The sequence below is a fragment of the Sander lucioperca genome, chromosome 19, assembly GCF_008315115.2.
Source record: "Sander lucioperca isolate FBNREF2018 chromosome 19, SLUC_FBN_1.2, whole genome shotgun sequence".
Taxonomy (NCBI): Eukaryota; Metazoa; Chordata; class Actinopteri; order Perciformes; family Percidae; genus Sander; species Sander lucioperca.
The window spans coordinates 6,471,351-6,498,870 of record NC_050191.1 but is presented as its reverse complement, the minus strand read 5'-3'; the positions used below and the strand labels follow the sequence as shown (position 1 = coordinate 6,498,870).

Sequence of the window (27,520 nt, the reverse complement as noted above, 5' to 3'; positions counted from 1 at the left end):
AAAGATGCTAGGATGAATAGCTGTGGATGTGGGGAGGGGCCCATAGAGAATGTCTTTCTACAGGGCCCAAAATTTTATGCTACGCCCCTGTTGAGAACTATTGCTCGACAGCGTCTCCAGCTACCGTCTGCACTTGACTTGCTGCAATAGTGTATGTTTGTATGATTTGTGTTACATGCGTGTATGTGCATTGTGACATTGTCTTTAAACATACTGTGCACTATGGAGCTATATATTAAACTTGAGTTCTCTTAAAAAAATGTTAGTTGCTGTACTGTAGAGACAGAGAGTTGTCTTGAGATCTGACAGTTTTCAAATTTTTATTTCAATTGCAGCTAAGAATTATTGTGATTTCAAAGGACAATTGTGGCCTTGGTTTTAACTTTTTTTTTTCTGTTATTGATCCACTTCATTCTAAATTCAAAGGTTTCATTCTGCTCTGGCTTCTTTAGCTTTTAACAGCTATTATTTACTTGTTTTCTGCATTGTTTTTCCAACATAAATCGCTTTGATTGATTTATTGACAGATTTTTTTACTTCTTCTTTTCCATCTCTGCCAATGAGCAGCACAGAAGAGGGGAAAAAAGAGCTAGCGCTTAAAAGATATTCTTTAATCCTCTGATGAATAAAACTTAGTAGAGTACAATATTTATAAGTGGTCACCAGTTTATCTTGTCAATCTGCAGTCTGTATAACTACAACTAATAATACATTGAGTGGATGTTGAGTTTTTGTTTGACCTTTCCGGAAATCGAAATGTGTTTTTCAAGGGAATTCTGGCTAAAATGGCAGCATAATTAACAAATTATAAAGGTTCAAAGAGTTTAAAAAAAAAAAAAAAGATGAGAAATACAAAAGACAGTTCAAAACATCCAGCTGTATACTATGTACATGAATTAAGAAAAAATGATTGCACAAAGAAAAAGGCCATGGAATTGTGAGTGATGCAGCTGCAGAAAGCAGCCATTCTTTTCTTCTTAAGGAGAGAGGAACATCTGTGAATTGCAGTCTGACAGTGGGATATTGATTGAGCAGCGAACCTTGGACACGCCATGGCGGAACACCTCTTGCTTACCATCTCCTGTGTGAAGTATTGTTGTGGTCCCACTTTATTGAGCAGACTGACCTTCAACTTGCAGGAACATAGAACAAAGTCAATACACAGAGTCTCTCACAGAAACAATTAGATGTGTTATTAAAGCTGAAAATCACAGAATGTTTCTCAGAACATCCCCTCTGCTTTTGTTTAGAAAAAGGACAAGGGAATGGAATTATTACTTTAAGATGTTACTGAAGAGTCCATTTAAAGTATGTTGAAAGGAGTTTGCATTCAGTAAAATTGTCCAAGAGTTTAAAGACCCTTTTGAACTAAATCTATATTCGCAGAACAATTTCGAACAAAGTAGGGCCACAGATTCAAGCTAAGTGAATTTGCACACAAATACTGTAGACCTACATACAATCATTTTGTAACATTACCTTGACTATGTCTCTCACTGCCAACCATACAGTATGCCAAAAATGTATTCACATTAAATAATCCCTGGTTTGGTCTCCTTTGACCTTGGTTTTGAGGTAAAATGTACTTTAAACATAAAAACTATAGTTTATAGTCAGGAGCGCCGCCAGGAAATTTGGGCCCCATGACAAAAAAATCAAATTGGGCCCCCTCTGCGCAGCTGTTGTCACCACATCTCTAGGACCTAACTGTCCCATCAAAAGCTTTACATAACTCTAATTAAAGGCCTGCAACTGTCTTGCTTCTTGTAGTTCAATACAGTTAATATTGTCTGTATCTTACATGCAGGCTCAGGTAAGCTATTCACTGTTTCCAACTGTCCAGCATCCAATACAGACAGTAGGTTGTTGGTTTTTTTATTTTATTTCATAATGATCATTATGTGAGAAAATAATTGTTATTAATGTGTTTGAATTTCTGTCATTAATAAATATTTCATTTTCTTTTTTGTAATGGTAAAAAGAGCAAGAGAGACAGAGAAATCCCCACAGACTCCCTGCAATGATGCTAACTGGCATGTCATTGAACACAATGTTGCTCACCTTCTTCACTGGGACAGGGAGGGGCACAGTTAGGGGGAGACTGGGCTGCTGCTGACTCATCTGTTGTTAAGTCTGCTAAAAGGGGCAGGGACAATGATTTAATATGAATATCTTGCTAAACGTTTCCCTGCACTGATTAAATGGTGATTACATGTAGGCTAACACTAGTCTGTAGCTAGCTAGCTTATTTCACTATGGACATTAAGCCAACAGGTTAATACCACTCACAGACTATAGAGGGTTTTCACGACGCGTCATCAGACGCGTCATCAGACCCGAAGTCGCCATGTTGGAGGTACTCCGCATCAAAACAAAGCACAGGCACTTAAGTAGATCCTGAACGGCGTCAAGGAAAATGGTTAATTATTGCCGTGTTTTAGGTTGTACCAATAGGTCAGACCGAGAAAAACATTTGGAATAATATCGACTTCCAAAAGTTATTAAAAACCAGGGAGAGGAATGCCAGAAGTTATCAGAGGAAAGGAGGCGCTTGTGGTTGGCAAAGATCAACCAGGATCTACGAGGGAAAAATCTGTCTTGTTCGGTCTTTGAAATGAAAAAAAAAACTATTGAGAGTCACTTGGCTACACCTTGAGTATCGCAATGATATCATACAGTTAAGGTTAGGTTGATTAAAGACGTTATTGCATTACTTACTTTGGTTTCACACCACATTGGTCGTTAATGACTTGGTGCTGCGTCTCCCTCACCCATCACACACCATCTGGTTATAAACCTCCAAACTTTTGTAGGATTTAAGGTCTTCCGCTGTGTACGGGCTCGGCGAGAAAACCAGGTAGTTGACTATATCGGTATATGCAACTGAAGGAAGAATCACCGGCCGCCATGGGTCCAAGAAGAGGGAGCCAACTTGTAGGGATCTGCACCGCCAGTAAACTGTAATTTCTCAAAATATCGCGCCTTTTTTGTGGTCAAAGTCCTTCCCTATATGCCTTTGCATCTTGGACGCGTTTTGATGAGCTTTTCTGTTGTTTAGATATAAAGTATTAAAGCATACAAAGTGCACAATACTCCATTACTCCATTCAGTTGTTTACACTGAGTGCCTCCAACATGGCCTCATATCCAGGTTACCGCCCAGAACATGACGTTGGTGAAAACCCTCTATAGGCTACCCACCTTTCTTGGTGAAAAACTGGGTTACAGTTTGACACCCTTTCCTTTGTCTTTCCTCTCTCTCTTTTCTCTCTTTCCTTTTTTGAAAACCAGATTTTGATTTAACGTTACTTGTCAACATTGTGGTCACTGTAGTTCTGGCGCATCTACTGACTTCAACTAAACACCGTCACTGAGTGCTCTAAGGCAGGACCAAACCATTTCATGCAGATACAGGGGGGTGGTCGGTCAATATGGATGTTTACTTTTTGGTCAATGGGGATATTTAACTTTTACTGTCAAAACCAAGTAAAAACAAAGAGAGCATTCATTTTATTATTATATTTGAAATATATATACTGAATGATGATGGTTTGGTGATAATTTTATATTAGTTTTTACCTATTTTTTGGGGGCCCTCTCAGTCATGGGCCCTTGGAATTGTCCTAACTTTTCCCCTTTCCCCCTGTTTATAGTTCTAATTAAGCTAAGCAAAGAGTCAAATGTATGAGATGTGTTGTCACCCTGTACTGTCCCTGCTCCTGGTTTAAATAAAATAGGCCAATGTCAAGCTACAAATCATACATACACTTTTTTTGTCTTCTTCTTTTTGTGTGAACTTTGAATAGATGGAATTTTAGTAGCTGCACGTTGACAAAGGCAGAACAAATGTGAGGATAAAACGTTGGTTTTCTTTCACAATAATAACATTGAAAATTGTAGAGGTACGTCTGAGTCCCTTGAACCATCTGACCCATCAGATGTCATCATGCTGTGCGATAGTCATTCAGTACAGTGGCCTATTGAGCACAAATAATAAACCAACATTGGACAGCTGATTGTAATTGTGAATATCATCATCAATAGCTCTATTATACTTCCCTTGACATTACATAATCGACTTCACCCGTTCATCCATTTGTCCTCACTTTCCTTTCACATGCAGTAACAATGAGGGGTCGGTCATCAACAGCACCCTCTGCAGGCCATGACGAGGTATTATATGGGTTGTCATTTGTTCAGATTGAATTTAAGGAAACCCATATGCAAGCACTGTAGTTTTTTTTTTTTTATAGTTGTTGAAGCAAGAAAAAGCCTAACATGGGGCCTGCAGCCTGACAGGTGATACAGACATCACAGAACATGTCTGCACTGTCCGAGTGCCCTTCTAATGTTTTTTTGTTGTTGCAAATTTACCATTAAGGACTAAGCAGCCACCCTCTTCACCTTCCAGTCTGGACAAGTAAAGCCTCCATCACCTCAAAAACAACCCACCAGCTATCTAACTGAGAAAAAACAGTCTGCTTAAAATGAGAATGATAAGAGAGAAAGAGAGAGAGAGAGAGAGAGAGAAAGAGAAAGAGAGAGAGAGAGAGAGAGAGGGGGGGGGAGGGGGGATACCTGTAGTTGTTGCCGATTTAATTTGGATTGTACAACTGTACACTAAATGTGAAGCATAACATACATGGGTGTGATACCAGTGACAACTTTCTCTTTGGAAGACTTTTTATAAACTTACTTTTTTAGGATTGATTTAAGGCAAGGCAAGGCAGCTTTATTTGTATAGCACATTTCAGCAACAGGGCAATTCAAAGTGCTTTACATGAAAACAGATTAAAAAATTTAAAACAGATAAAATACGAGAATAAAAGTTACAGTACAGTATAAGAAATGAAACATTGAAGAGCAATTAAAGCAGTTAAATATATAAAAGCAGATAAAATAGGAATTTCTCTTTATATGCTTATATAGATTGTCATACAGTGTCAACAATGCAACTTCAGTGTAAGAAATCAACAGTTATTTAAAGAAAGGCAACATCAAAAAGATAGGTCTTCAGCCTTGATTTAAAAGAACTGAGAGTTGCGGCAAACCTGCAGTTCTCTGGGAGTTTGTTCCAGATATGTGGAGCATAAAATAAAATTTAATTAAGTAGCTTGGGATTGGAAAATAAAAAATAAAATTTAATTAAGTAGTTTAGGATTGTACCCTATAATTTATATCATATATATTACATTTCTTGGTCATGTTTGATCATCTTTCCTGGTGGAAAAAGTATCCAGCTCCTTTTCTTGAGTAGAAAGAGGAATACCAAAAAGCAGACCTACTCCATTACATGTTAATGTCTTGCAATTAAAAATAAATAAATAAGCAGATAAACGATCATTAGCAAAAATCCAGTACTAAGGTACCAAAATAAAAAGTACTTATTATGCAGACACATCAATCGAAACGCCTCCTTAAGGAGCTTATATAGACAGAAAACTCAATAACTTTTAGATTTTAACTCAAAATGGCCGGCCGGAGTTGAAAAATAGTTACTTGGCACTAAACACTGAACTGTCTAAAGTATGTTGTTTTGTAACCACATGTTTGCAGTTGAGGACATTGGTCCCCTTTTTAGCTGAAGATTAACTACACATATTGATCTAGAGTGCATAGTATTTACCAATAGAATGAGAATCAAGTCTGTATAACATTATAATATTTTAACACACACATTACCATTAAAGAACATGCAACCGATTACTTATGTTATAATGAAAGTTTTAACGCCACACAGGACATACAAGCGCTCTCAGGATGGACCCAAATTCCAGTGATGTGATTAAGAGAAAGAATTGGCATGCTGATAAGAAACAAAAGCACACAAGATATCAAAAGAGGTCAAAGCTCATGAGCAGGCTCTCTTAAATGTATTGCAGCTTCAGAAAAGCAACAGATCAGCTCCAGAGCCCTGTGGGTGCATTTTCATAACCAGAACAAGGTAAGAAATAAACAGTATTTACAACTATATATAACATTTAACTGAGAGGATGAAACCCTGTGACATTGCGATGCAACATTTAGTGCTTCAAAATTTCCCATACAATGTTTTTGACCTGTGGCTCTTTTGCCATCCTTGTCAGGCCAATGATTGACTAATAATTCAGCAGTCCCATTTAGCTTCCTAAAATACTAAAAGGAGCCCAACCACATACCAGGAGGTACCTCAGTGACTTTGTCGACTATGAGCTGCTAGGGTAACGGCCTCGCCATGGACCTGTACAAAGTAGCTTTCCTCTTGGGAGCCCTGGTCTGCACCGGTAAGATATATCTTTGAATGATAATCATGAATGGTTCTACAATGATTTAATGAAATAAAATATTTTAAAAAAGTAAGATGGACAATGCTTTGCTTCATTAGTACTTCACAAGTACCTCATCAGGATAAACCCTCTCCAAGCTGATCAAACATGTTCCTTCAATACTATTTGCATCATTCGATCAAGCCAGGATGTGTAAACAGACAGATTTTGTTCACTTTGATGTGTTCACACTTAGTGTACACAGTTTAGAGGCAGCCTCAAACGATGGAAAGCAGAGGACAAGTTGAAAATAATCTAAAGGAGTGACACAAATTTAAATATTATCCGATTCTTGTCAAATCTGACTGTTTATATTACATCTCAGAGACCACTTAATGCCTGACAGTGGTGGAATGTAACTAAGTACATTTACTTAAGTAATGTACTTAAGTGATGAACATATGAATGCATCAATAATTATAATCCAGTGATATAATATGTGTGAGTTTCTAGGCCTTCTGAATAATGAGTACTTCATTTTGGTACTGTTTTGTATGCTGATTAAGCCTATTCCGGCAGGAAAAGCTCTCTACATTTTTAAGTGTACATGATATATATATATATATATATATATATATATATATAGAGAAAATACTTGACACTTTGCTGTATTATTGCACTTTAGTTATGGAATATTTGAAGGGAAAAGTCAAAAGGAACATTTTCTTTTTTAACAATTCATCCTTTATTTTACACATCAGTCTTTAATATGAAAGATCATGACTTGCAACGTCTACTGCTGTTTCACCTCATACATAAAACCCGAAACCAGATTTGAGCTCGGCTGATATTAATGATAACTAATGGGCTGTATATCTGATTTAAGTGAGTGGTACAGAGGTGGAAGGATACGCCAAAACTGAAGGAGCATGGATCCTCTCAGTGCGGAGAAGACAGTACTCAGCAAACACTGTGGCTGACTGTGCCACCAAATGTAATGCTGAAGCATCCTTCACATGCAGGTAAGTTCACACTTTAAAAATACAACTTTTACATTTATACTAACATTATAACTTTTACATTTAAGGCTCAGCATCCCAACCTGACACCTGCTGTGTTTTCACAGGTCTTTCATATACCATGAAAAGGACCAAGAGTGTTGGACAGCAGCAGCAAACTCTAAAACAGAGAATATCCTGCGCAGAAGCAGCACAGCATTGTATGAAAAAGAAGGCAAGTCCTTTTGTCTTTTCAGTCATATATTTTTTTTTTTTAAATTGTACTATGGTGTCCTTTTTTTGTCTCTTATGAATTTTTACACTGAAAGGTTTACAAGAGTGCACACAGTGGTGAAATGTACTCAAGTCCTGTACAAATTCAAGGTGCTTTTACTTTACTTAAGGTATTTTTCTTTTATGCAACATTTTGCTTCTGCTCCACTTCAGATCAGAGGGAAATATTTAACTTTTTACTCCACTACCATTGTCTGACAGCTTTAGTTACTTTTTTCATCTCCTTCCTGTCCAGTGAAAACCATGCAACTCCAGATGTGTTGATGTTGAATGTTTGTGATAAACTGAAGTGTTCCTTTATTTGTTGAGAAAATCGTCCTACTTCTTTAGCTAAATGAAGTCTTAAAAAAGCCTCTTGGATCAGCTGGAAAATGCATCGTCACAAAGCTGAAAACAGGGCTGTTTTTCAGCGACAGCTACAGCAACAGCGACGCAATGATAATCTTATAGAATACGATGGATTGCTGTAAATCAAACTACCCAACAGTACATAAAGGAGTTAAAACGAGCATAACCATAAACATCTACAGCAGTGAAATGCAACATACACGTTAATGCAGCAGGAATATTAATCCAGATATAGCAGGAAAACACTGACAGGGAACAGTTTACTGCACAGTGAATACTTTTATTTTTGATACTTACGTTATATACGTTTTGCTGATACATACTTTTACTTAAGTAAGGTTTTGAATACAGGACTTTTATATTAACCTCTATTACATTGTGGTTAATGTTTAGCCTATGTTGCGTGATCGGTGATGTTTGGACTGTGTCTGCAAACACAGTGAAGAAGTGACTCACGTTGAACACTACTGTGACTCCGATTTTGGGGATGAAACATCACTTTAGTGGGATTACATAATCGATTCACTCCAAGAATCATCTGATAAATGTGTACACTAGAAACAAATGAGATTATATGAGATATTATATGATATATTATGAGATTATAATGTCCTTTGGTGTTTTTGTTTTGTTTTTTTGTCTTGTCTAGTCTACCTCCTGGAGTGTGTAAATGGAGTAGGATCAGATTACAGAGGAACAAAGAGCAAAACAAAAACAGGAACGAATTGTCAGAATTGGGGTGCCAAATACCCACACAGGCCCAAGTATATAGTCAAGTATATTCATGTTACTTTACATATCCCATCGTATCCTTTTATATCTTTTCATAAAAAAATGTCAATGTTTCTGCTGCAGCTTCACACCAGAATCCAATCCTCTAGCGGACCTGGAGTCTAACTTCTGTAGAAACCCTGATGGAGACGGCGGGGGACCCTGGTGTTACACCACCGACATCAACACCCGCTGGGAACACTGCGGTATACCCAGCTGCACCGGTAAACCTGTATTTATTTTGTGTTTTTGTGTGTGATGTAATGTAATGTGTGTAATGTAATGTATTGTATTGATATCAATGATGCCAAGACACAAAAAAATATTGTTGTTTCATAAATGAATCCCTATTCTCATGATTGCCAACTGTGTCTCGGCCCACCATTTCATTTGAGTGTCCAAATTATTCTCAAGTGTAAAATGCACTGTAGTGATCAAAAGTTTCCTTAGTAGACCAATATAGCAGAGGGGTAGCGCAATGTGTGTGTGCATTAGAGCTGCAAATATAAATCAATTAGTTGTCAACTATAAGTAAAAATTCTCTGATTCCAGTTTCGTAAATGTGAATATTTTTGTTTACATTTCTTCACTCTTCCATGACAGTAAACTGAAAATCTTTGAGTTGTGGACAAAATGAGACATTTGAGGACGTCACCTTAGGCTTTGGGAAAAACTGATCGACATTTTTCACCATTTTCTGACATTTTATTGACCAAAAGCAAATTGATTAAAAGTACTGTAGGTAGGATTGCAAAGATCCAGGACTTAGCCAAAACATTTGAATATCGACAACTTCTCAGTCCCTCCCCTCTTTCTACTAAAGCCCAAAACGGTCTCCTAAGCCCCTCCCCCCACAAGGGAAAGCTGTGCATGATAAGGCGCGTGTGAAGAGGGGGGAGGGGGAGGAAACCTATCTGCAGCTCGTGCGCAGGGGAGGGGGAGGGGAGGACACGATGAAATGTGTGTGCCTGAGCAGTGATTGACATGCAGTTAGACACCCCCACCCCCCACCCCCGGCCCTGATTGGTGCATCTGAACAGGGAGCAGTGGATTTTTGCAAATCGCACTACAGGCTGTAGATGGAGCCAGAGGAGCCGGATTTTTTTTTTTTTAAATTACCTACTTCATGTAGTTCTACTCGAACATAGGGTCAGTTTCAGCAAATATGACAGAAAGTTAGTTTTATAAGGCTTACCTACTGCACCTTTAATCAGGAAAATAATCAACAGATTAATCGACAATGAAAATAATAGTTAGTTGAAGCCCTAGTGTGCGTGTTACTTTACAGAGGAGTGTATACACTGCAGCGGTGAGGACTACAGGGGGAAAATCTCCACCACAGAAAAAGGCTTCACCTGCCAACGATGGGACTCCCAGAAACCTCACAACCATGGCTACAGCCCCAGCGCGTAAGAACACATAAAAGCACATCAAGCTATCAATCAACCACAAGCAGGATTTGATCATATTTAACATACATATTTTGGAAATTAAACAAATGATTTTGAATTTGAATTTATTTTACCATTCCATTTATGCTTTCTCTAGTCTTCCAGAGAAGTATCTTGAGGAGAACTACTGCAGAAACCCTGATGGAGACCCCCGACCGTGGTGCTTCACCACCAGCGGGTCCAAACGATGGGACTTCTGCTCCATACCCCGTTGCAGTACGTCCTCCTACTTCAATATGTTTACTTTACTTCTGCCATATTTCACAATGGTAACACCTAAAATGTATGACTTAACCCATTTACAAGCAACATGCACAGTATAACTGCAGCTTTTAAGAACTATAGATAAATAAGTACACTCACCCTTTAACCTGACGAAGTACCTTTGAGCACTTCCTGCTGCAGGACCAACGAACTGGCAAACTGACCCTGCACCGCAACCTGATGAACAAAAGAAAATACTATTACTACTACTTATACTTACTTATATTACTACATATATTAATTGATGATTATTTCACAAAATTAAAATGTAATAGTTGTATCTAGTAGTATATAGAAAACCATTTTAATTACAGCACAGAGGTCCTAAATGATGGTAAAAGTTGCTCTATCCGCACCTTAAAGACTTTTAAAATAACAGAACTACACAGATACAGTCCCTAATTATTCACAATCATATAACTTTTTAGTCATTCCTATTTTTACTAGGGCTGTCAAAATAACGCGTTAATTTCGATTAATTAATCTGAGAAAAAATAACACGTTAAAAAAAATAACGCAGATTAATCCATTCCATATTGACGTTTGATCCGGAGCCGTTCTAGCCACCATTCGACTGTAAAATGAAGGAGGGAGACGAGAATGTGCAGCCTGGATCATTAACTGGAACATTTACTTGTAAAAATCTTCTTCCTGCCAACCCTGGCTACCGAAATCTGGAGCCACTGATATGTCTGCTCTTCTCTCTGGTGCTCTGAAGACGATACAGGCAACACAAGCACCGCTGCATGTGACGCTAGTTAACACTATACTCGACAGCAGCTAACGTTAGCCTACCGCTAGCTAGTAGCTGGATTAAACACGGTTACAATGCTGACAGCTAACGCTAAACGGTGTAAAGTGTGACTGTGTTTTACTGTAGAGGATTGTGACTCAACAGCGGGATGTAACAATCTGCAGTTTAGCTACCGTCGGAAAAACAATACAGACGGTGCGTTCAATGAAACTGGTAAACTACAGCTTCGTGGTGCATTTGAAGTTATTGTAAATGTCCTTGGTGTTTGTTTTTGTCGTTCAACAGCAATTTACTAGTGAAATAAGTTATTTTTATTGTTATACATTATTATTAAATCATTTAATTTTGACCATATGGCCTTAACAATAAACAAGCCGTTCTTTAATGTCACCAACTGTTGTTTAGTACCCTTTGTTTTCTTTTCTTTTTTTACTTTCTTAAAAAGTATCGGTTCAGGCACCGTTAATTATGTATGCGATTCATTTCGATTAATTAATCACAGAGTCTGTAATTAATTAGATTAATTTTTTTAATCGATTGACAGCCCTAATTTTTACAGTTATGTTTATCAGTGTCATCGTACTTTGACATTGTTTAAAACACTGCCACTTACTACTTGTTTTTTGGAGTTCTACAACCAATCAGTCTCATCTTCTATGCTCAGCATCCGAGCCTCCCGCCATCGTCCCAGAGCTGACCTGTGCCACCGGTGAAGGGAAAGTGTATCGAGGCACGATTGCTGTGACGGAATCTGGGAAAACGTGCCAGAGCTGGTCGTCTCAGACACCACATAAACACAACCGCTCGCCAGAAAACTACCCCTGCAAGTAAGAGCCACTGAAACAGAAAACTTTAGTTTAAAAAAAAGAGGGACTTATGGCATCCTGCCTTTTATCGTTGGGTTTTACCTGTGTTCATTCATTGTTACTGTCTGTTGTTTGTCAGAGGCCTGGATAGCAACTACTGTCGTAACCCAGACAATGAAAGGATGCCCTGGTGTTACACCACTGACCCTGAAACTCGCTGGGAGTACTGTAAGGTGCCAAGCTGTGGGAATGCAGCCGCACCAGGTATAACAGTGATGAGTAATAGCAGTGGTTCCCAAACTTTTTCATGTCAAGGACCCCTAAACTGACACAAATTACACCACACACCTGCATTTGATAAGATTTCATCCTATGGGCCCCTGTCTTGCTTTTACATGTTTAATTACACACTTAAACAATTAAAAATCCTGCCGTCTGCTATTGCTACAGTATCATTATTTATTGTCAAAATTAACATTTCAGTCCCTCTGGACCTTTGTCAAGAGTATTTCTTTTACAGAAAGTGTATGAAACCCCTGAACAAAATAGTCATACATTCTGTCATTGTATCATCCCTCTTTGGGACCCACTGAGTTATAGAACTCCACATTTGCTGCTTAGAAAAAAATGCATCAATAAATCAGCCTGATTTCCTGTCTCTTGCTGCAGATGAGCCATTGATCCCCACAGAGGAGGAGGATTGTTATGAGGGTGACGGGACGAGTTACCGTGGTGTAACATCAGAGACCATCAGTGGAAAGAGATGTCAAAGCTGGAGCTCCATGAGTCCACACACCCACCAAAAAACTCCACAGAACTTCCCCAACGCGTGAGCATCAAAGAGTGTCTACTGATAAATTTCATATTTAAAAATACAGATTTACACTTTTTTTAAATAAAGTCACTATATGCCTCCTGCTGTCCTGAAGTTCCAGGTTTTCTCTTTCAACAGGGACCTCAGGAGGAATCTGTGCAGGAACCCAGATGGAGACAAAGCTCCTTGGTGTTACACTACAGAGCCTGGAGTCCGCTGGGAGTACTGCAACTTGGAGAAATGCCCCACCAAACCTGCGAGCGTTACACCTACAAGCAAACCTTCAACTCCCGAGGCCTCCTCCACTGCCACAGAGACCCCACCAGAGATTGGTAATTCTTTAACTTTCTAACTTTGTGTTCGTCAGATTTTTTGCTCGTTTCGTCCTTTATTCGCCCACTTATTTGTCTCTGTTGCTGCGTTAGACTGTAAGACTGGAAATGGAGATACATACCGGGGTCCAACCTCCATCACCATTTTGGGCGTGACCTGCCAGGCCTGGAGTGCCCAGATCCCTCACCAACACAACAGCTTCACCCCACAAACTCACCCCGACAAAGGTCTGGAGGGCAATGTAAGTGTGTGTTCCTGTACGAACCATTTTGAGTTGTAGACTTTTGGAGTGATAACATTTTGCTCCGGATTTGATGAACACAGTCATGTTAAAAGCTGGCAAATCATATTCGTTCCTAAATCATTGATTCTCTCTTTGTGTGTCCCTATCAGAGCTGCAGAAACCCAGATGGCGATGTGAATGGTCCTTGGTGCTACACTACAGACAGGAACAAGAAATGGGACTACTGTCAGATCCCCGACTGTGGTATGTAAACCCTTTTTTATGTAGGACATGACAATTATTGGTATTTCTAACCCCTCTAGCTATGTGGCTTGAGGAATGGCAATACAGGATGTGAAATATGTCCATAGTGATATATGAAAAAAATGGCATGGATTGCTATTAAATTTGGTGCAAACAATAACGATGCGATACCCAGAGAATGAATCCTACTGATTTTGGCAATCCCCTTGAATTATCATGTTTAGTTTAGTTGCCACTAAAATGTTCATTGAAGTCCCTTTAAAACAAATGATTGCATCAGTTCAGATTCTATTAGAAATAAATACAGCTTTGAAAATTGGCTAGGTAAAAACTGGGTAAACTTTCCAGGCTCTGGTGCACTGTCCTTTGCCCTAACCTAAACGGTTTTGTATGGGTTTGACAACAAATTGACAGTACTCCAGCCACCCAGTGCCTTCCCAACTAATATTAAGAATCTAATAGCCTAATATAATCCAATTTTTGTGCATCCAACAATTTTGTTTGTTTGATCGTGAGCACTAGCAGCCTCACATGTAAACATTAAGACTTGTTAACTGATACCAATTGGAAGAAATTAGATTTTTGTCTGCCATTCATGACTGTGAACTTTCTTTGTAGCTGGATTGAAATGCGGGACACCAGCCACCAAACCAAAGCGTTGTTTTGGTCGGATTGTGGGAGGTTGCGTGTCAAAAGCTTACTCGTGGCCCTGGCAAATCAGCCTCCGGACCAAGTGAGTAGAACAATACTTAAATATGATTCCAATGGGGGCGGCCTCTAGCTCACCCAGTAGAGCGGGCGTCCCATGTAGGCTGAGTCCTTTGCAACGGCCCGGGTTCGAATCCCTTCGCTGCATGTCATCTCCTCTCTCTCTCTCTCCCCACTTTCCTGTCTATCCACTGTCACTATCTAATAAAGGAAAAAGCCCCCCCAAAAAAAAAATGATCCAATGGACCTACAACATTTGCAAAAAATAATAAAACTTTAAGTGATGCTGGGTTTAACTTTTTAATTATTGATGCAAACAATAACCTAGCTTCAGTTTGTGCCTCTTATGTATTAGCACAGGTGACGGCACATATTCAACAAGACTTATTTGATTTTTGATGTGTAATATAATGTGAGAAATGATTGCTGAAATGCAAATCTTATTTCGTTCATCAAAATCCAAAAGGCGGCTGGCTTGACCACTGAAATGCCATTGGGCAGAGGGACAGCGTCGCCAGCACTAAAGTGTGTGTGAAACCTATTTAAAGCATGCATTTGCTTTAGTAAAGCGTGAGTGCGTAATACTTAATACGTCCATGCGCCTTAATAAAGCGTGCATGGTCTCTGACTGATATGTTACAGTATTTTATATTAATTGTTTTCCATGTTTTCTTGAAAACAAGATGCTGCATCTCAGTGTTTATCTGTAACTATTTAGGTAAAATGATATATAAAAAGGTCATGATATATCTGACCTACTTAAATATATTTCTGTGCATCTCTTTCTACCAGTACAGGAATTCATTTCTGTGGAGGATCTCTGATTCACCCCCAGTGGGTCCTTACTGCAGCTCACTGCCTGGAGAGGTCAGATAGATGATTAAAAACATTAAACAACTAAAGACTAAATCCTCTAATAAGACAACCACTGGATAACTAGTGTGTGTTTTTATAAATATGGTGTGTACTGTAGGTCCAAACGGCCAGGAGCCTACAAGGTTATCATGGGTGTTAACACAGAGAGAGCCAATGAGCCGTCGAAACAAGAAAAGAACCTGGAAAAACTGATACTGGAACCCAACGGCGCTGACATCGCTCTGCTCAAACTGGAGAGGTGAGTCTCATCATCCTATTACCACTAATACTAGTTCAAGTACTACTAATAATAATACTTATAAGAACAACTATCCTTCCTTTACTCACTATTGCACTCAGCGGTGGAATGAAGCAAAGTACATTTAATCAAGTACTATACTTAAGTACAATTTTAAGGTACTTGTATAAATTACTTGAGGGAGTAATTGTAACCCAATAAAAACACTACATTAATTGGAAATGGGCCATTCTGTAAGTACTTTAAGTAAAGTTTGATGCTAATACTTTTGTGCTTTTATTCAAGTAAAAATACTTTAACTTGTAACAGAGTATTTCTACACTGTGGTATTGCTATTTTTTAAGTACTTCTTCCACCACTGTTGTTTTGTGTGTTTTCAGCCCTGCACTAATAAATGACAAAGTCATGTCAGTCTGTCTGCCAGATAAGGACTACATTGTTCCCAGTGGAACCGAGTGTTATGTTACCGGATGGGGTGAAACTCAAGGTATGTCACAGTATGTAGTGTGTGTGTGTGTGTGTGTGTGTGTGTGTGTGTGTGTGTGTGTGTGTGTGTGTGTGTGTGTGTGTGTGTGTGTGTGTGTGTGTGTGTTTGTGTTTAACTATATTCGGGAGTCGAGTATACTTCTGGGGTCCTGACAGCTTTGTGGGGCCAAAATGCTGGACCCCACAAGTTTAAAGGGCTTTTTGAGGGTTAAGACTTGGTTGTAGGATTAGGGTTAGAATTAGGTTATGGTTAGGGTGAGGGTTAGGCAGTTAGTTGTGATGGTTAAGGTTAGGGTAAGGGGCTAGGGAATGCATTATGTCAATGATGGGTCCCCACAAAGATGTGAAGAGGTTTTAAGGTTAAAAACAGACAGAAGAAAAATAATTATCCAATATTGTATACATATTTTATTACATGTGTTGCTCTTTCAAATTAAGATACACTAAATATTGTAGAAAACTGTAAACAGGGTAACTTTGTGGAGGTGTGTTAAAGGTACGGGAGGTGAGGGCGTCCTGAAGGAAACTGGTTTCCCTGTGATTGAGAACAAGATCTGCAATCGTCTATCGTACCTGAACGGCAGAGTCAAAGACCACGAGATGTGTGCTGGAAACATCGAGGGAGGAACAGACAGCTGCCAGGTATGAAAAACCCCAAAAGCTATGGAAACGTAAAGCATTGTGCATTGCTGTTTACCACACTGGCGATTTTGTGTTTCTCACTCTGCATGTGGGATTCCACTGCCTTGCAGTGTTGTAGTCAAGACCACCACCACCACGACCAGAGTGTATCGAGACCAAGACAAGACCGAGACTTTGAGGGTTTGAGACCAAGTCAAGACCAAGACTAAGGCAGGGCGAGACCGAGTCAAGACCAAGACCAGATTTTTATTAGACAGCCAGAGCATCGTCTCCTGTCTCCTGCATTCACTTCCTTGGGAGTGTGTGTAAAGGGGGCAGGGAGAGGGGGGTTTACGGTAACAACTTTCAAATTAGACATGAGTCAAGTTATTGGTTGCATTTGCAAGATAAACAGAGGCATCAATCAGACAATGCACAGGCAATTTAACGAAATCCCTGCAGTTGTGGTATTGACCAGTCTTGAAATAAAATCCAGAGTCCTCTGCTGTCGATTCCGAGACAAGACCTTAACAAATTTGTCTTGAGACCAAGACTGATCTCGAGTACCACAACATTGCTGCCTTCTTTCCTATTGTGTCGAGTTTGAAAAACCTTTTGCATACGTACACTGAGCCTCGTATGCATAGCCTTTTTACCAATTACAGCAATGCCGCGAAATCTTGATTAAATAGCCAGTTTTGGTTGAATTTGCACTTCCCGATGTCGTCCAGGCTACAGTGACAACTACTGTAGCTAGAAGACAATGACTTTTTTAGGTAACAGTTGAACTGAAAGCCATAACATTTTTTCTCTCTGCAGGGTGACAGCGGTGGCCCTCTGGTGTGTTATTCCCAGAACACGTACATCCTGCAGGGGGTGACATCATGGGGTCTGGGATGCGCCAATGCCATGAAACCCGGCGTCTACGCTCGAGTCTCCAAATTTGTCGACTGGATCGACCAAACCATCAAAACCAATTGAAAATGATCCACCTTGAACAAATACACAACAGCTCCAGTCACATTAAGTAACTGGAGTGGTTTTTAAAAGTATTTTGACATGTGTGTACTGTTCTGCTCCAACACACCTACTTTAGTTTGTAGTCTGGTATTATCTGATGTCAACAGGTGTTATATTTCATGTTGTGGAAACACAAGAAGCAGATCATGTTCCTGGTTTGTAAAGGCGTGTTTTCTTTAAGAGCTGAAAAATAAAACTTAATACAAAAGAAATTAGGAAGTCATGCTTTATAGAAAATGTATAAAAACATCCTTGTTTTTTAGCAACATGTTGTATCACAGTGAATAAGTCTACACACACATGCATGCACACAAAGACAGTCACACAGTTGTTGTTTCCTTGTTGTTTGTCAGGTCTGACTTTAAAAGTGTCTTCATTTGTTGGTTCTCTACTACATCCTCCGTTTTCCTGGGAACAAAAGCACAAATTCTTTTACCAGTGAATAGAAAAAAATAACACTGCCTTGATTCCTACAGATCACATTCAAAATTGAAATTCATTTTAAAGAGGTAAATCACTCATTAAGATTCTATTATATTCAGCAAATCTTTCTCACACGTATTGGTAAACCTAAGTTGAATTCATTGTAATTCATTTGCAATTTTACTTTAAATTTAGGCATCAATTACTTTATTAAATGACAACTACAATAAACACGTTATGGCAGTGGTAGAAAGTAACTTCTTTCATTAGCACACGCCCTTCAATACAATTTGGAGGTACTTATGTACTGTATTTCTATGTTCTGCTACTTTGTTCTAGCCTGGGAAAACCCTGACGAACTTCCAGCAAATTTGAGATTTGGTCTGCAAGTCTGTCTGGCCAAGAGCCCATTCAAGCCCATTTCCAATTTTTCCAAATCGAGGCACCAATCACAACCATTGAGGCGGGCTTTACACGATGACGATAGCGCAGCGACGGCGAGCAGCTTTTTGTTTACATTCAACATAACGGCCACCAAAGCGCAGCAACCCGTTGACGCTGCCGTCGCTGCTACGTCACCCGGATCGTTGGTCTGATTGGTTGAAGGACTATCCAATTGCACCCAGAGGCATTTGAGCGGCATCCGTTGGTGACTTCCCTTTGGAAATGGGCTGTGAGTGAACCTTCCCCAGACCCACTGTCAGTTACAACTGAGAAGGGTCTGGTGTCAACCAGGCTAACTTTGTTCATCAGCTAATATGAAAATTGCTATACTTACCAGCCACTTTATTAGGTACACCTGTTCAACTGCTTGTTATCGAAGATATCTAATCAATCAGCCAATCACGTGGCTGTATACTGCAAGTATTTTTGCAATCATTTCACACAGTTTTCCCGAGTTTCATCCTTCTGCCTTTAGAGTCGCAAAGGTCATTTCTCCAGTTAATGTGCGTAGGAATGGGTCAGAGTTAGTGTGGAGGTAGGCACATTCCTGTCAAGTTAGTTTTTTCGTAAATCCCAAAGTTTGCTTAGAAAGTGGCATTTGCCTTCTTTTGTGCCTACGCAACGTTTATATATAGAGCACCTTTGGGATGTGGTGGAATGGAAGATTCACATCATGGCTCTTCATGAACTGCCTGATGCTATCATGGCAATATGGACCAAAATCTCGGAGGAATGTTTCCTGCACCTTGTTGAATCTATGCCACGGAGAACTGAGCCAGTTCTGAAGGCAAAAAGGGGTTCAACCCGGTACTCACAAGGTGTATCTTATAAAGTGGCCGGTAAATTGTAACTACCCAACACTAAACTAGTTCAAATTAGTTCCACTTTATGCTAATTTTAAGCATAACTTTATGCAACATTAGCAATAATCCAACAGCATAATGCATATAATAATCTAACACTCATGGTGTACAGTAAAGAATTCATTCAACGTTTTGGGAGAGTTTTGAAGTTTCTCACCTATCAGGAAACTCAATATCATCAATGGTCTCAGGGAGAGGAACTCCTCTGGTTTCAGGCAGCAACAACACTAAACCTCCAGCTACAAGCGCAACCACACCTGTTTGATATAAAACCCTGACTGAATCAGTGTCAGATTAAAAAAAATACATCTACAAACTGCTGGCTTCGCAAATCAATATTATGGCTACAAGATTTTGTGGATTTATCTCAATATGTAGCACTGCAACAGGTAAGAGTGTCTCATCTCCACTTTTTGCAACCATGTTATTTATATACGTACCCATCGTCTCACATTTGTGGCTGTGTCACAACCTACCGAAGATGATGAGTGGCAGCTCCAGCCAGATGGCAGCCAGTCTGTAGAGCAAGAAGGGAGCTACCATGCCTCCAATATCACACAGAGTGGAACAAACTGACACTCCCAGGTTCCTATATCCAGATAATCCACTTAATAATCCAACCAAAATGTAGCAATTAACCAGTATATTCCCAGAGCTACTGTGTCATGAATGTGAAAATCGAGTGGATCAGTCTGACCTCACCTGACATATGTGGGGTAGAGCTCAGTGTTAACAAACACCACCATCTCAAAGGTCATGGTGATCCCCAACCGACCGATGCAGGCCAACACCGTCTTAAACCAGAACATACCTGAGGGATGGAGACAAAAGTGCATTTACAGAACTTAAGGAGCGTTAAAGGACAAATCCGGCGCAAAATGAACCTAGGCGTTAATAACACGTGTACCGAGTTCACCGTTCTCTGGGATTTGTTTTCATGCTAATCGAATGTAACCAGTTTTAGCGCAAACCGCTAATTAGCTTACAACACTAGTCGTCGGGGCACGGGTAAAGTAAAAAGAAACTGCTATTTCTATAGCACTAACAAGGCTCAAAATAGCACCACACTGACAGTTTATTTATAGACAGTTTATTAAAAATAATTTATAAAGACAGTACAGGTCACGTATACTACATGCGGGCGCCATCTTGGGAAAACAGTCATGACCAGTCGAACGCCGAACGCCGTGCTTAAGCTATGTTACTGGTTACACGGCGTCCGACTGGTCGTGAAGTTCTCATTGCTTCGATTTACATGTAGGGACCCTCATCATGCTACCGTGGAAGTGTGGTGCTATTTTGAGCCTTGTTAGTGGTATAGAAATAGCGATTTCTTTTTACTTTACCCGTGCCCCGACGACTAGCGTTATAAGCTAATTAGCGGTTTGCGCTAAAACTGGTCACATTCAGTTAGCATGAAAACATATCCCAGAGAACGGTCGACTCGGTACACGTGTTATTAACCCCTTGGTTGATTTTGCGCCGGATTTGTCCTTTAAGAAGGCTTTATTGTCATTATATTACAATGAATACAACAAAATTACAACATTGATGCCACACAAGTCATCCTCCTAGAACTCACCATCTCTTGGGAGGATCGTCTTGAGGAGGCCAACGAGAGGACCAATACCAACTTAATTGTATTAATAGTGTCAAATCATAACAGATGCTATATCAGCAATGGCAAAGTATGCCGAGCTGTTGGCCCTTTGAAGTGGGATGTTGAAGGTTTGCTGGCAAGGTGAAGCAAAAAAAAGATCTAAGTGACATGGACTAAGAATAAGACTCACTGTCAGGGATGAAGGCGGTGATCAAGCAGGAGACTCCAGCTACAATGTTGGCGGAGGCGAAGGGAATACGTCTGCCGATGCGTTCAATAGTGAGGAGGATGAGGAAGGCAGCAGGGAACTCCACAAGGCCAGCAATGAGAAAGTCAATGTAGATGTTACCTCCCGTGATCCCCACTCGCATAATGAGGCCTTGATAAACCACAGCACTGGTGAACCTAAACAGATGGAAACAAGAAGATTCAATATGTGTGCATTTCTTTTGGCCTAAGAATCTGTGATTTTAGATAAAAATGTGTCTCACCAGTTGAACATGAGAATAAAAGTGTGTTTTCTCATATTTGGAGTTCTGAACAGGTCCAGCAAAGAGGCAGAAGAGGAACCACCCTCTTCATCAGTCAGGGTCTGAATCAAGTAATCGTGATCCAGTTGTGACATTAAGTTAGGATCTTAGTGATTTGACACATTAGATCATGAAATGGCATGAAATGGTACCAAAAAGAAGTAGTTGTGTGGGCTTTCAGGAGATTTGAGATTTAAAGTAAATCAATTTACCCCAGAGTTCTTGAGCTTCCTCTTGTTCTCCTTAGCCATAGCTTCAGTGATCTTTAAAGCTTTCGCAGACTTGTTCTGAGAGATGAGCCACCTCGGAGACTCTGGGATAAACCTGAGACACATCATTTTTTACAGATACAAAAATCAAATGTTCCCCAACACATCTTGTAATGGACGATCTTGGTCTCATTCCTGTTCTAATGCGTTTCTTTAGACCGGAGACATTATAGTTTATTGTTAACCCCATAACCTCTAGGCCACCAGGCGTGGCAGACAAAATACTTTTCGACATTTTCGTTCTGTGGCTGGCAGTGCTTCAGAGACACAAGTGTGACCAGAAAGCCTGTTTAATAATGAGCAGCACCTCTTATATTGGAGGATATATTCAACATTTATATTTTTTTGGGAGTGGGTATGGGATAACAAAGAACAGAATCTCCGAAATCATTACTGACAAAAAAACCAAGGATGTTGGCCTCATAATGTTTGAACAAATGGCAAGGGTCTTGTTCATTGCAATATATTGGAAATAAAAAACGTAAGCATGTGCTTTTGCTTTTTTTTTTTTAAACAAAGTCCTTAAACAGACATTAAAGAGGGACATGACGATGACTGCAACCAAATCTACAGCCAGGACAGTATGATTCTTGAAAGAATGTTACCAGTAGTAGGACAAGAAGAAGATGAAGGGCGCAGTGATGACGACCTGCAGCCACCGCCAGTCAGTGATGAAGTAGGCGAGCAGAGGGAGGATGAGGACACCAACACTGAAGAACATCTGGTACAAAATGCCCACAGTCTGTCTGTACTCTACTCCAACAATCTCTGTGACTGACAGAAAGACAGGAAACATCCAAAGTGAGCGTATTTTAAAAAGAAAACAATCACAAAGTGGACATAGATCTCTGGAAAAGGGGCATAAAGAAATATATCATCTTTACTGACAACCTTTACTACAATGAGTAGCAGAAATTCCACGTCACATTGATGTAACGTTTTCCAATTGTGTCCTGTACATTTTTCTATTAGTTTTCTTTTATTGTACACATATAGATACTTAAATAAATATATTGGATCTTATGAAGTGAGGTATTTCTCCATAGTCAGTGTATTAACTCCAGTAGATACAGTATAGTCGGCACGCCCCCAGTTTGGAGAAGCAGGCAGGAGTACCGAAACCGGAGCTAAGCAATGTACTGCTGTGGACAGGGGGCAGCAGCTTAACACATTTTAGACACCTAAAAAAGGGACCACCTAAAAAAAAAAACAGCCTCTGTTTTAGTGTACGCTATTTTTACAATATTTTCACAGCTTCACCAGCAACTCCCGTGTTCTGCAAGCTAAAATTACTTTTGTCAAAAGGAGTCTGGTGGCTTTCGGAGAGAGACAACGGCTTGAGTTCCCCAGAGCTGTCTGACAGCGAGATAAAGCGGTGAAAATATTCTGAATATTGCGTACACTTTATTACACGTTATTGCCTTTTTTTAGGTGGTCCTTTTTTAGGTGGCTGAAGAACATTTGATTTCTGTCCACAGCTGTACTTTGCTTAGTTTCCGTGCTGGTACTCCTGCCTGCTTCTCCAAACTGACTATGTATAGGTAACTTATACAAGCCCACTTAAAAAAATCTGAACATCTCCTTTAAGTCTGGTTAATGTTAGCCTAAGGTTGCTCAACTAACATATGTGGCATATTTGTGCTCGATGGTGTTTTAAGCCCCCAACGTCTCCTTCCAGGCAGCGCTGCGACCGTTGACTTCAAGGCACCTAACCCTAACCTTAACCCTAAACATAACCATTGCCTAATCCTAGTGCCTGCGCTGCCTGTAAGGAGACGTTGGGGGCTTAAAACACCGATAAACCATATTTTTCCAGGTGTGTGAAAGTGAACATCGAAAGTCATTATTACGCAGCACATATGAAGACATCCAGCCTCCTTTGACTCCGAAGCCAAAGATGCACCTCAACACCAGGATGGAGATGTAGTTTGGAGCCACAGCCAGTGCAATCCCTGAGATCGCATTCAGTATGTTGGACACCAGGAAACTGATCTTCCTGCCAAACCTGCAGAAAGAAAGACATTAGGCGAGAATTTATTTCAAAAAAAGAGAAGCTTTAAACATTTTTTTTTTAAATCTATATATCTATATCTAGCCACATTATTATACATGTGGTTCCTGTTCGCTACATTTTGTGTTGAATTTGTTTAATAATATGATGGAAAGCTTCAACATACAAAACAGTCTATAAAATCCATGTAGCGAGGCAAGTCTCTTAGGGTTCTATCAGAAATAAATCTAGACCAACTTGCCCCTAAGCGTTCTGCAAAATACAGCTAAAGTTACTACTAATGAATGTGTTATTGTGGCCAATTTGCCTCACCTGTCAGCAAAGAAACCAAAAGCAAAGCTGCTAACAAGGAAGCCCAAATTGAGAGTGGACTGGTACATGTCCACAAACCATCCATCTGAACACACCAGGTTAAACTGGGACCAAAAGGAAAAATGTTATGTCTCTGTACAGGATGTCTTTATGTCCGTACAGTTAAATATTAAATAATTTACTTTTGGTTGGAATTCATGAGATGCTCAACTGTGATTTGACCTACAACATTTGCACACTTATTGATTTAATTATGTAACACTGAGAAATGTTTAGTGGATTGTATTAGTTTTTTTAGTGATTGAAATTATTTTGAAGCACACATGCATTACATTTCTCTTCTCACCTCTGTGACAAAGGACTTCCTGCCTTCATACTGATACTCCCAGCCATCCTTAAAGACAAAAACAAAATTTTGCATTCAGGGGTGTCAGACTGGGGGATGGAAAGGAGATTGAGTACCCAGGGCCCTCATGTGAGGAGGGCCCAAAAAGATGCTAGAATGAATAGCTGTTGATGTGGGTATGAACTCTGCAAACCCGTTGACCTGCTGAGAAAATGTGCAGACAACTGCCAAAGAGTTCTGTAGTCAAAGTAGAACAAAGTACTACATTTTAACACATGAAAGCAGAAAGCTTTTTTTTTTTTTGTCCATCAGCTAAATGGAGAGTGAATGTTCTACCAGCCACTTGCACATTTTACCAGCATTTGACTGGGAGATGGTGCTAATTTTGAACACCATGCATACAACAAAAAATGCCATAAAACGACAAAAACACAAAAAAGATTTAAAACGAACAACACAAACAAACAGAACAAAGCCCAAAGCAAGAAGATACTATAATGTGTTATTAATGTTACCTTTGGACAGAGCCAGACTAGCTGTTTTTGTGCTAAGCGAACTGGCTGTAGCTTAATATTTACGGACATGAGAGTAAACTACTCATCTAACTCTCTGCAAGAAAACGAATAAGTATTTTCCAAAATGTCATACTATTCCTTTAACTGTTTCCAATCCCTAAAAGGAGACATATCGTGCTCATTTCCAGGTTCATGCTTGTATTTTGGGTTATTACTAGAACATGTTTAAATGCTTTAATGTTCAACATTATTCTTCTCATACTGTCCATACTTTTTTGGTGCACCTTTACAAAGGTACTTCTGATGGTGTGGGTGGTGATACTCCTATGGGGGGCAGTATTTTCTAATGAGACTGCATTTGACATAGGAAGGGGAGCCACATATGAATGGCCTGTTGAATCCCATGTTTCTGATCTAATCAGGCCACAAAAAAACTGACTGGCTTGTCTCATTTCACAGTTTGTGGGTTGGTACAAGCACTGAAAAAGTGAGTTTTTTTTTTTTTATGACCTCTTTAAATTGAAATTAGAAATTTTTAATCTGCATGCTTATTATTATAAGTGAGAATTTTCATTTTTATATATTTGTTATCTCACCAAAACATCCACAAAAAACCCACGAAAGCTTTCTGGGAATTCTATTAGAGAACCAAATAATCCAAAAAATCTAAATAAATCATCTAAGAGGTCTCACCTTGCATGTTGTAAGCGGGACCTCACTGAGGTTCAGTTCCTGTGTGTCACAGCTGAGTGTCGTGGTGTTCCAGTCCACCTCGTACTGCTCACAGCTGCTCTGCTGCAGCACTCCAGAGACATTGACCAGAGGCACCGTCAGCCTGCGACTGTCCGCCAGGCTCCAGCCGCACGCCTGCCTCCTCTCCACCACCGCAGAGTCCCGACACCAGTGATCCGGCGTGAAACTCTGAAAAACGGTACCGACATACACACCCGAATAAGGTATTGACAACAGACAGAGCAGGGCAAAGATACGCCTCTGACAGCGGCCGAAACTCCCAGCCTCTTCCAGGAGGTCATCAAAGGTCGCCATGGCGAAAGTGTGTACTGTTCAGCACACCCTGGATCAGAGTAAAATGTCAGAAGTCTGCTTCCCACTCCCCCTCTTGTCGATGTGGAGCTGAAGTCCAAAAAAAGGCCTGTTTAAAATAGTTCAAGCTGCAGTGGTGTTGAAAACATGTTACTGTTTAATGGAGTTAAACAGATAATAGACGGGGAGTTACGCAATCATTGAATGAACCTGAACCAAGCACGAGCTAAAGCAAATTCTGTTAGTATGCGTACAGTGTGCTTCCAGGGTTGCACAACACAAATTTATGCACGTCACATTGTCTACCGTCAGAGGTGGAACTACATTTACTCAAGAACTGCACTTAAGTTTAAGTTTTAAAATTCTAAAGTACATTTTGTGCTAAAAGTTTTGAGGCAAATCAAAATATATTTTTACTCCACTACATTTATTTCATAGCTTTAGTTTCTTTTCAGATTTTGATTAATACAAAATATAAATCAATCAATGATACGATAATAAATGATTATACATTATTACAGTTAAACTACACAGCAGATTAAAAAAGTACTTAATTAGCTCCCCCTTTACCAGCTGCAACATATAAATAATGAACACATAAAGGCATCAATAGGATGAACATGAGATATTAGTGGAAGATTCTGCACGAGTACTTTTACTTTTGGTATTTTAAAGCAGCCATATTATGCTCATTTTCAGGTTCATAATTGTATTTTAAGGTTGTACCAGAATAGGTTTACATGGTTTAATTTTCAAAAAACACCATATTTTTGTTGTACTGCAGTGCTCTCTCTCACTGCTGCAGATCCTCTTTTCAGCTGGTCTCTGTTTTAGCTACAGAGTGAGACCTCTTTTCTTCTTCTTCTTCTTCTGTACCATCTTTGATTGCACTGCACGTGCAGTAGCTCAGATGTAGATCATGTCAGCTAGCTAGCTCCATAGACAGTAAAACAACTTCGGTCAGTTACAAGGCAGGATTAGCTGGGAGACTTCTAAATGAGGGCGCACATGTAAGTAGTTCTTTTGTAGATTATGGTGAACTTGTGTGTATTGTAGCAGTGCTTTGCTATTGAGAACGAGGTAGCATGCTAGCGTTAGCATGCTAACGAGCTAATGGTTGCGGTTAGCCTGCTCGTTTCGGCTTGTGACGCCACAAGCCGTGCAGATTTTGAACAGCTCACCCAGAGACTGAAGGCAGGACACATTCAGGAACTGTATCTCACTCTAAACAGCATGGATGGACTTTTTTCAAAGTTTGTATGTGTGTGGAAGCACCAGAGACACAACTTAACACCACAAATCCCAGAAAAAGTGATTTTTTCATAATATGGGCACTTTAAGTATATTTTGATAATAGTTTTGTAATTTAATTAGGAAAGATTTTGAATGCAGGGATTTTCTTTACACTTTAGTATTGCTACGTTTACTAAGTAAAAGATCTGAATACTTCTTCACCCACTGTCTACCTCTTAGCTCCATTATCTGCCCCAGTTAGTTTCACCCCAAAGTGCCTTCGGGTGTTTCTCTTCCCACTTTGTGTCTTTGGATTAAAATAATATCTTTCTATATCTATATCTAAATATTGGGTAAACAGGACTCTGGTTAAATGACTTTTCACACTGTGATTATCTGACCTATAGTGTATTCATA

At 39.7% G+C, this 27,520-nt stretch overlaps 2 protein-coding genes across 3 annotated transcripts; one reads left to right on the top strand and one right to left on the bottom strand.

Annotated features, from left to right (window-relative positions):
• Positions 1-5,845: 5,845 nt before the first annotated feature.
• On the top strand, positions 5,846-17,721 carry plg (plasminogen). Of its 2 annotated transcripts, none has more exons than XM_031313845.2 (20): positions 5,846-5,943; positions 6,123-6,262; positions 7,131-7,266; positions 7,371-7,477; positions 8,534-8,648; positions 8,740-8,879; positions 9,944-10,064; positions 10,204-10,322; positions 11,789-11,951; positions 12,070-12,194; positions 12,600-12,759; positions 12,883-13,076; positions 13,170-13,318; positions 13,471-13,564; positions 14,183-14,297; positions 15,065-15,139; positions 15,246-15,386; positions 15,767-15,873; positions 16,369-16,514; positions 17,313-17,721. In XM_031313845.2, exons 2-20 carry the CDS (start codon positions 6,214-6,216, stop codon positions 17,472-17,474), a joined length of 2,418 nt encoding a protein of 805 aa, XP_031169705.1. In that variant the 5' UTR covers positions 5,846-5,943; positions 6,123-6,213; the 3' UTR covers positions 17,475-17,721. The 2 variants fall into 2 exon arrangements, with proteins under 2 accessions (XP_031169705.1, XP_031169706.1); XM_031313846.2 differs by having other exon boundaries at positions 5,869-5,943; positions 6,140-6,262.
• A 1-nt stretch (position 17,722) lies between these two features.
• On the bottom strand, positions 17,723-26,243 carry LOC116060335 (solute carrier family 22 member 2-like). The gene is made up of 12 exons (XM_031313848.2): positions 25,520-26,243; positions 24,312-24,359; positions 23,966-24,069; positions 23,493-23,647; positions 22,248-22,416; positions 21,586-21,697; positions 21,335-21,435; positions 21,034-21,248; positions 19,946-20,054; positions 19,720-19,832; positions 19,401-19,500; positions 17,723-17,921 (listed from the first exon to the last, which is right to left on the bottom strand). Exons 1-12 carry the CDS (start codon positions 25,871-25,873, stop codon positions 17,834-17,836), a joined length of 1,668 nt encoding a protein of 555 aa, XP_031169708.1. The 5' UTR covers positions 25,874-26,243; the 3' UTR covers positions 17,723-17,833.
• Positions 26,244-27,520: the final 1,277 nt, after the last annotated feature.

Coding starts and splice junctions, on each gene's coding strand:
- LOC116060335 (XM_031313848.2), bottom strand. CDS start 25,873: ATGGCGACCTTTGATGACCTCCTGGAAGAGGCTGGGAGTTTCGGCCGC. Junction 24,070..24,311: donor GGAAGTCCTTTGTCACAGAG/GTGAGAAGAGAA, acceptor TTTTGGTCCCAG/TTTAACCTGGTGTGTTCAGA. Junction 17,922..19,400: donor GATATTGAGTTTCCTGATAG/GTGAGAAACTTC, acceptor TTTTGTTCCCAG/GAAAACGGAGGATGTAGTAG.
- plg (XM_031313845.2), top strand. CDS start 6,214: ATGGACCTGTACAAAGTAGCTTTCCTCTTGGGAGCCCTGGTCTGCACC. Junction 7,267..7,370: donor GAAGCATCCTTCACATGCAG/GTAAGTTCACAC, acceptor GTGTTTTCACAG/GTCTTTCATATACCATGAAA. Junction 10,065..10,203: donor CATGGCTACAGCCCCAGCGC/GTAAGAACACAT, acceptor TGCTTTCTCTAG/TCTTCCAGAGAAGTATCTTG.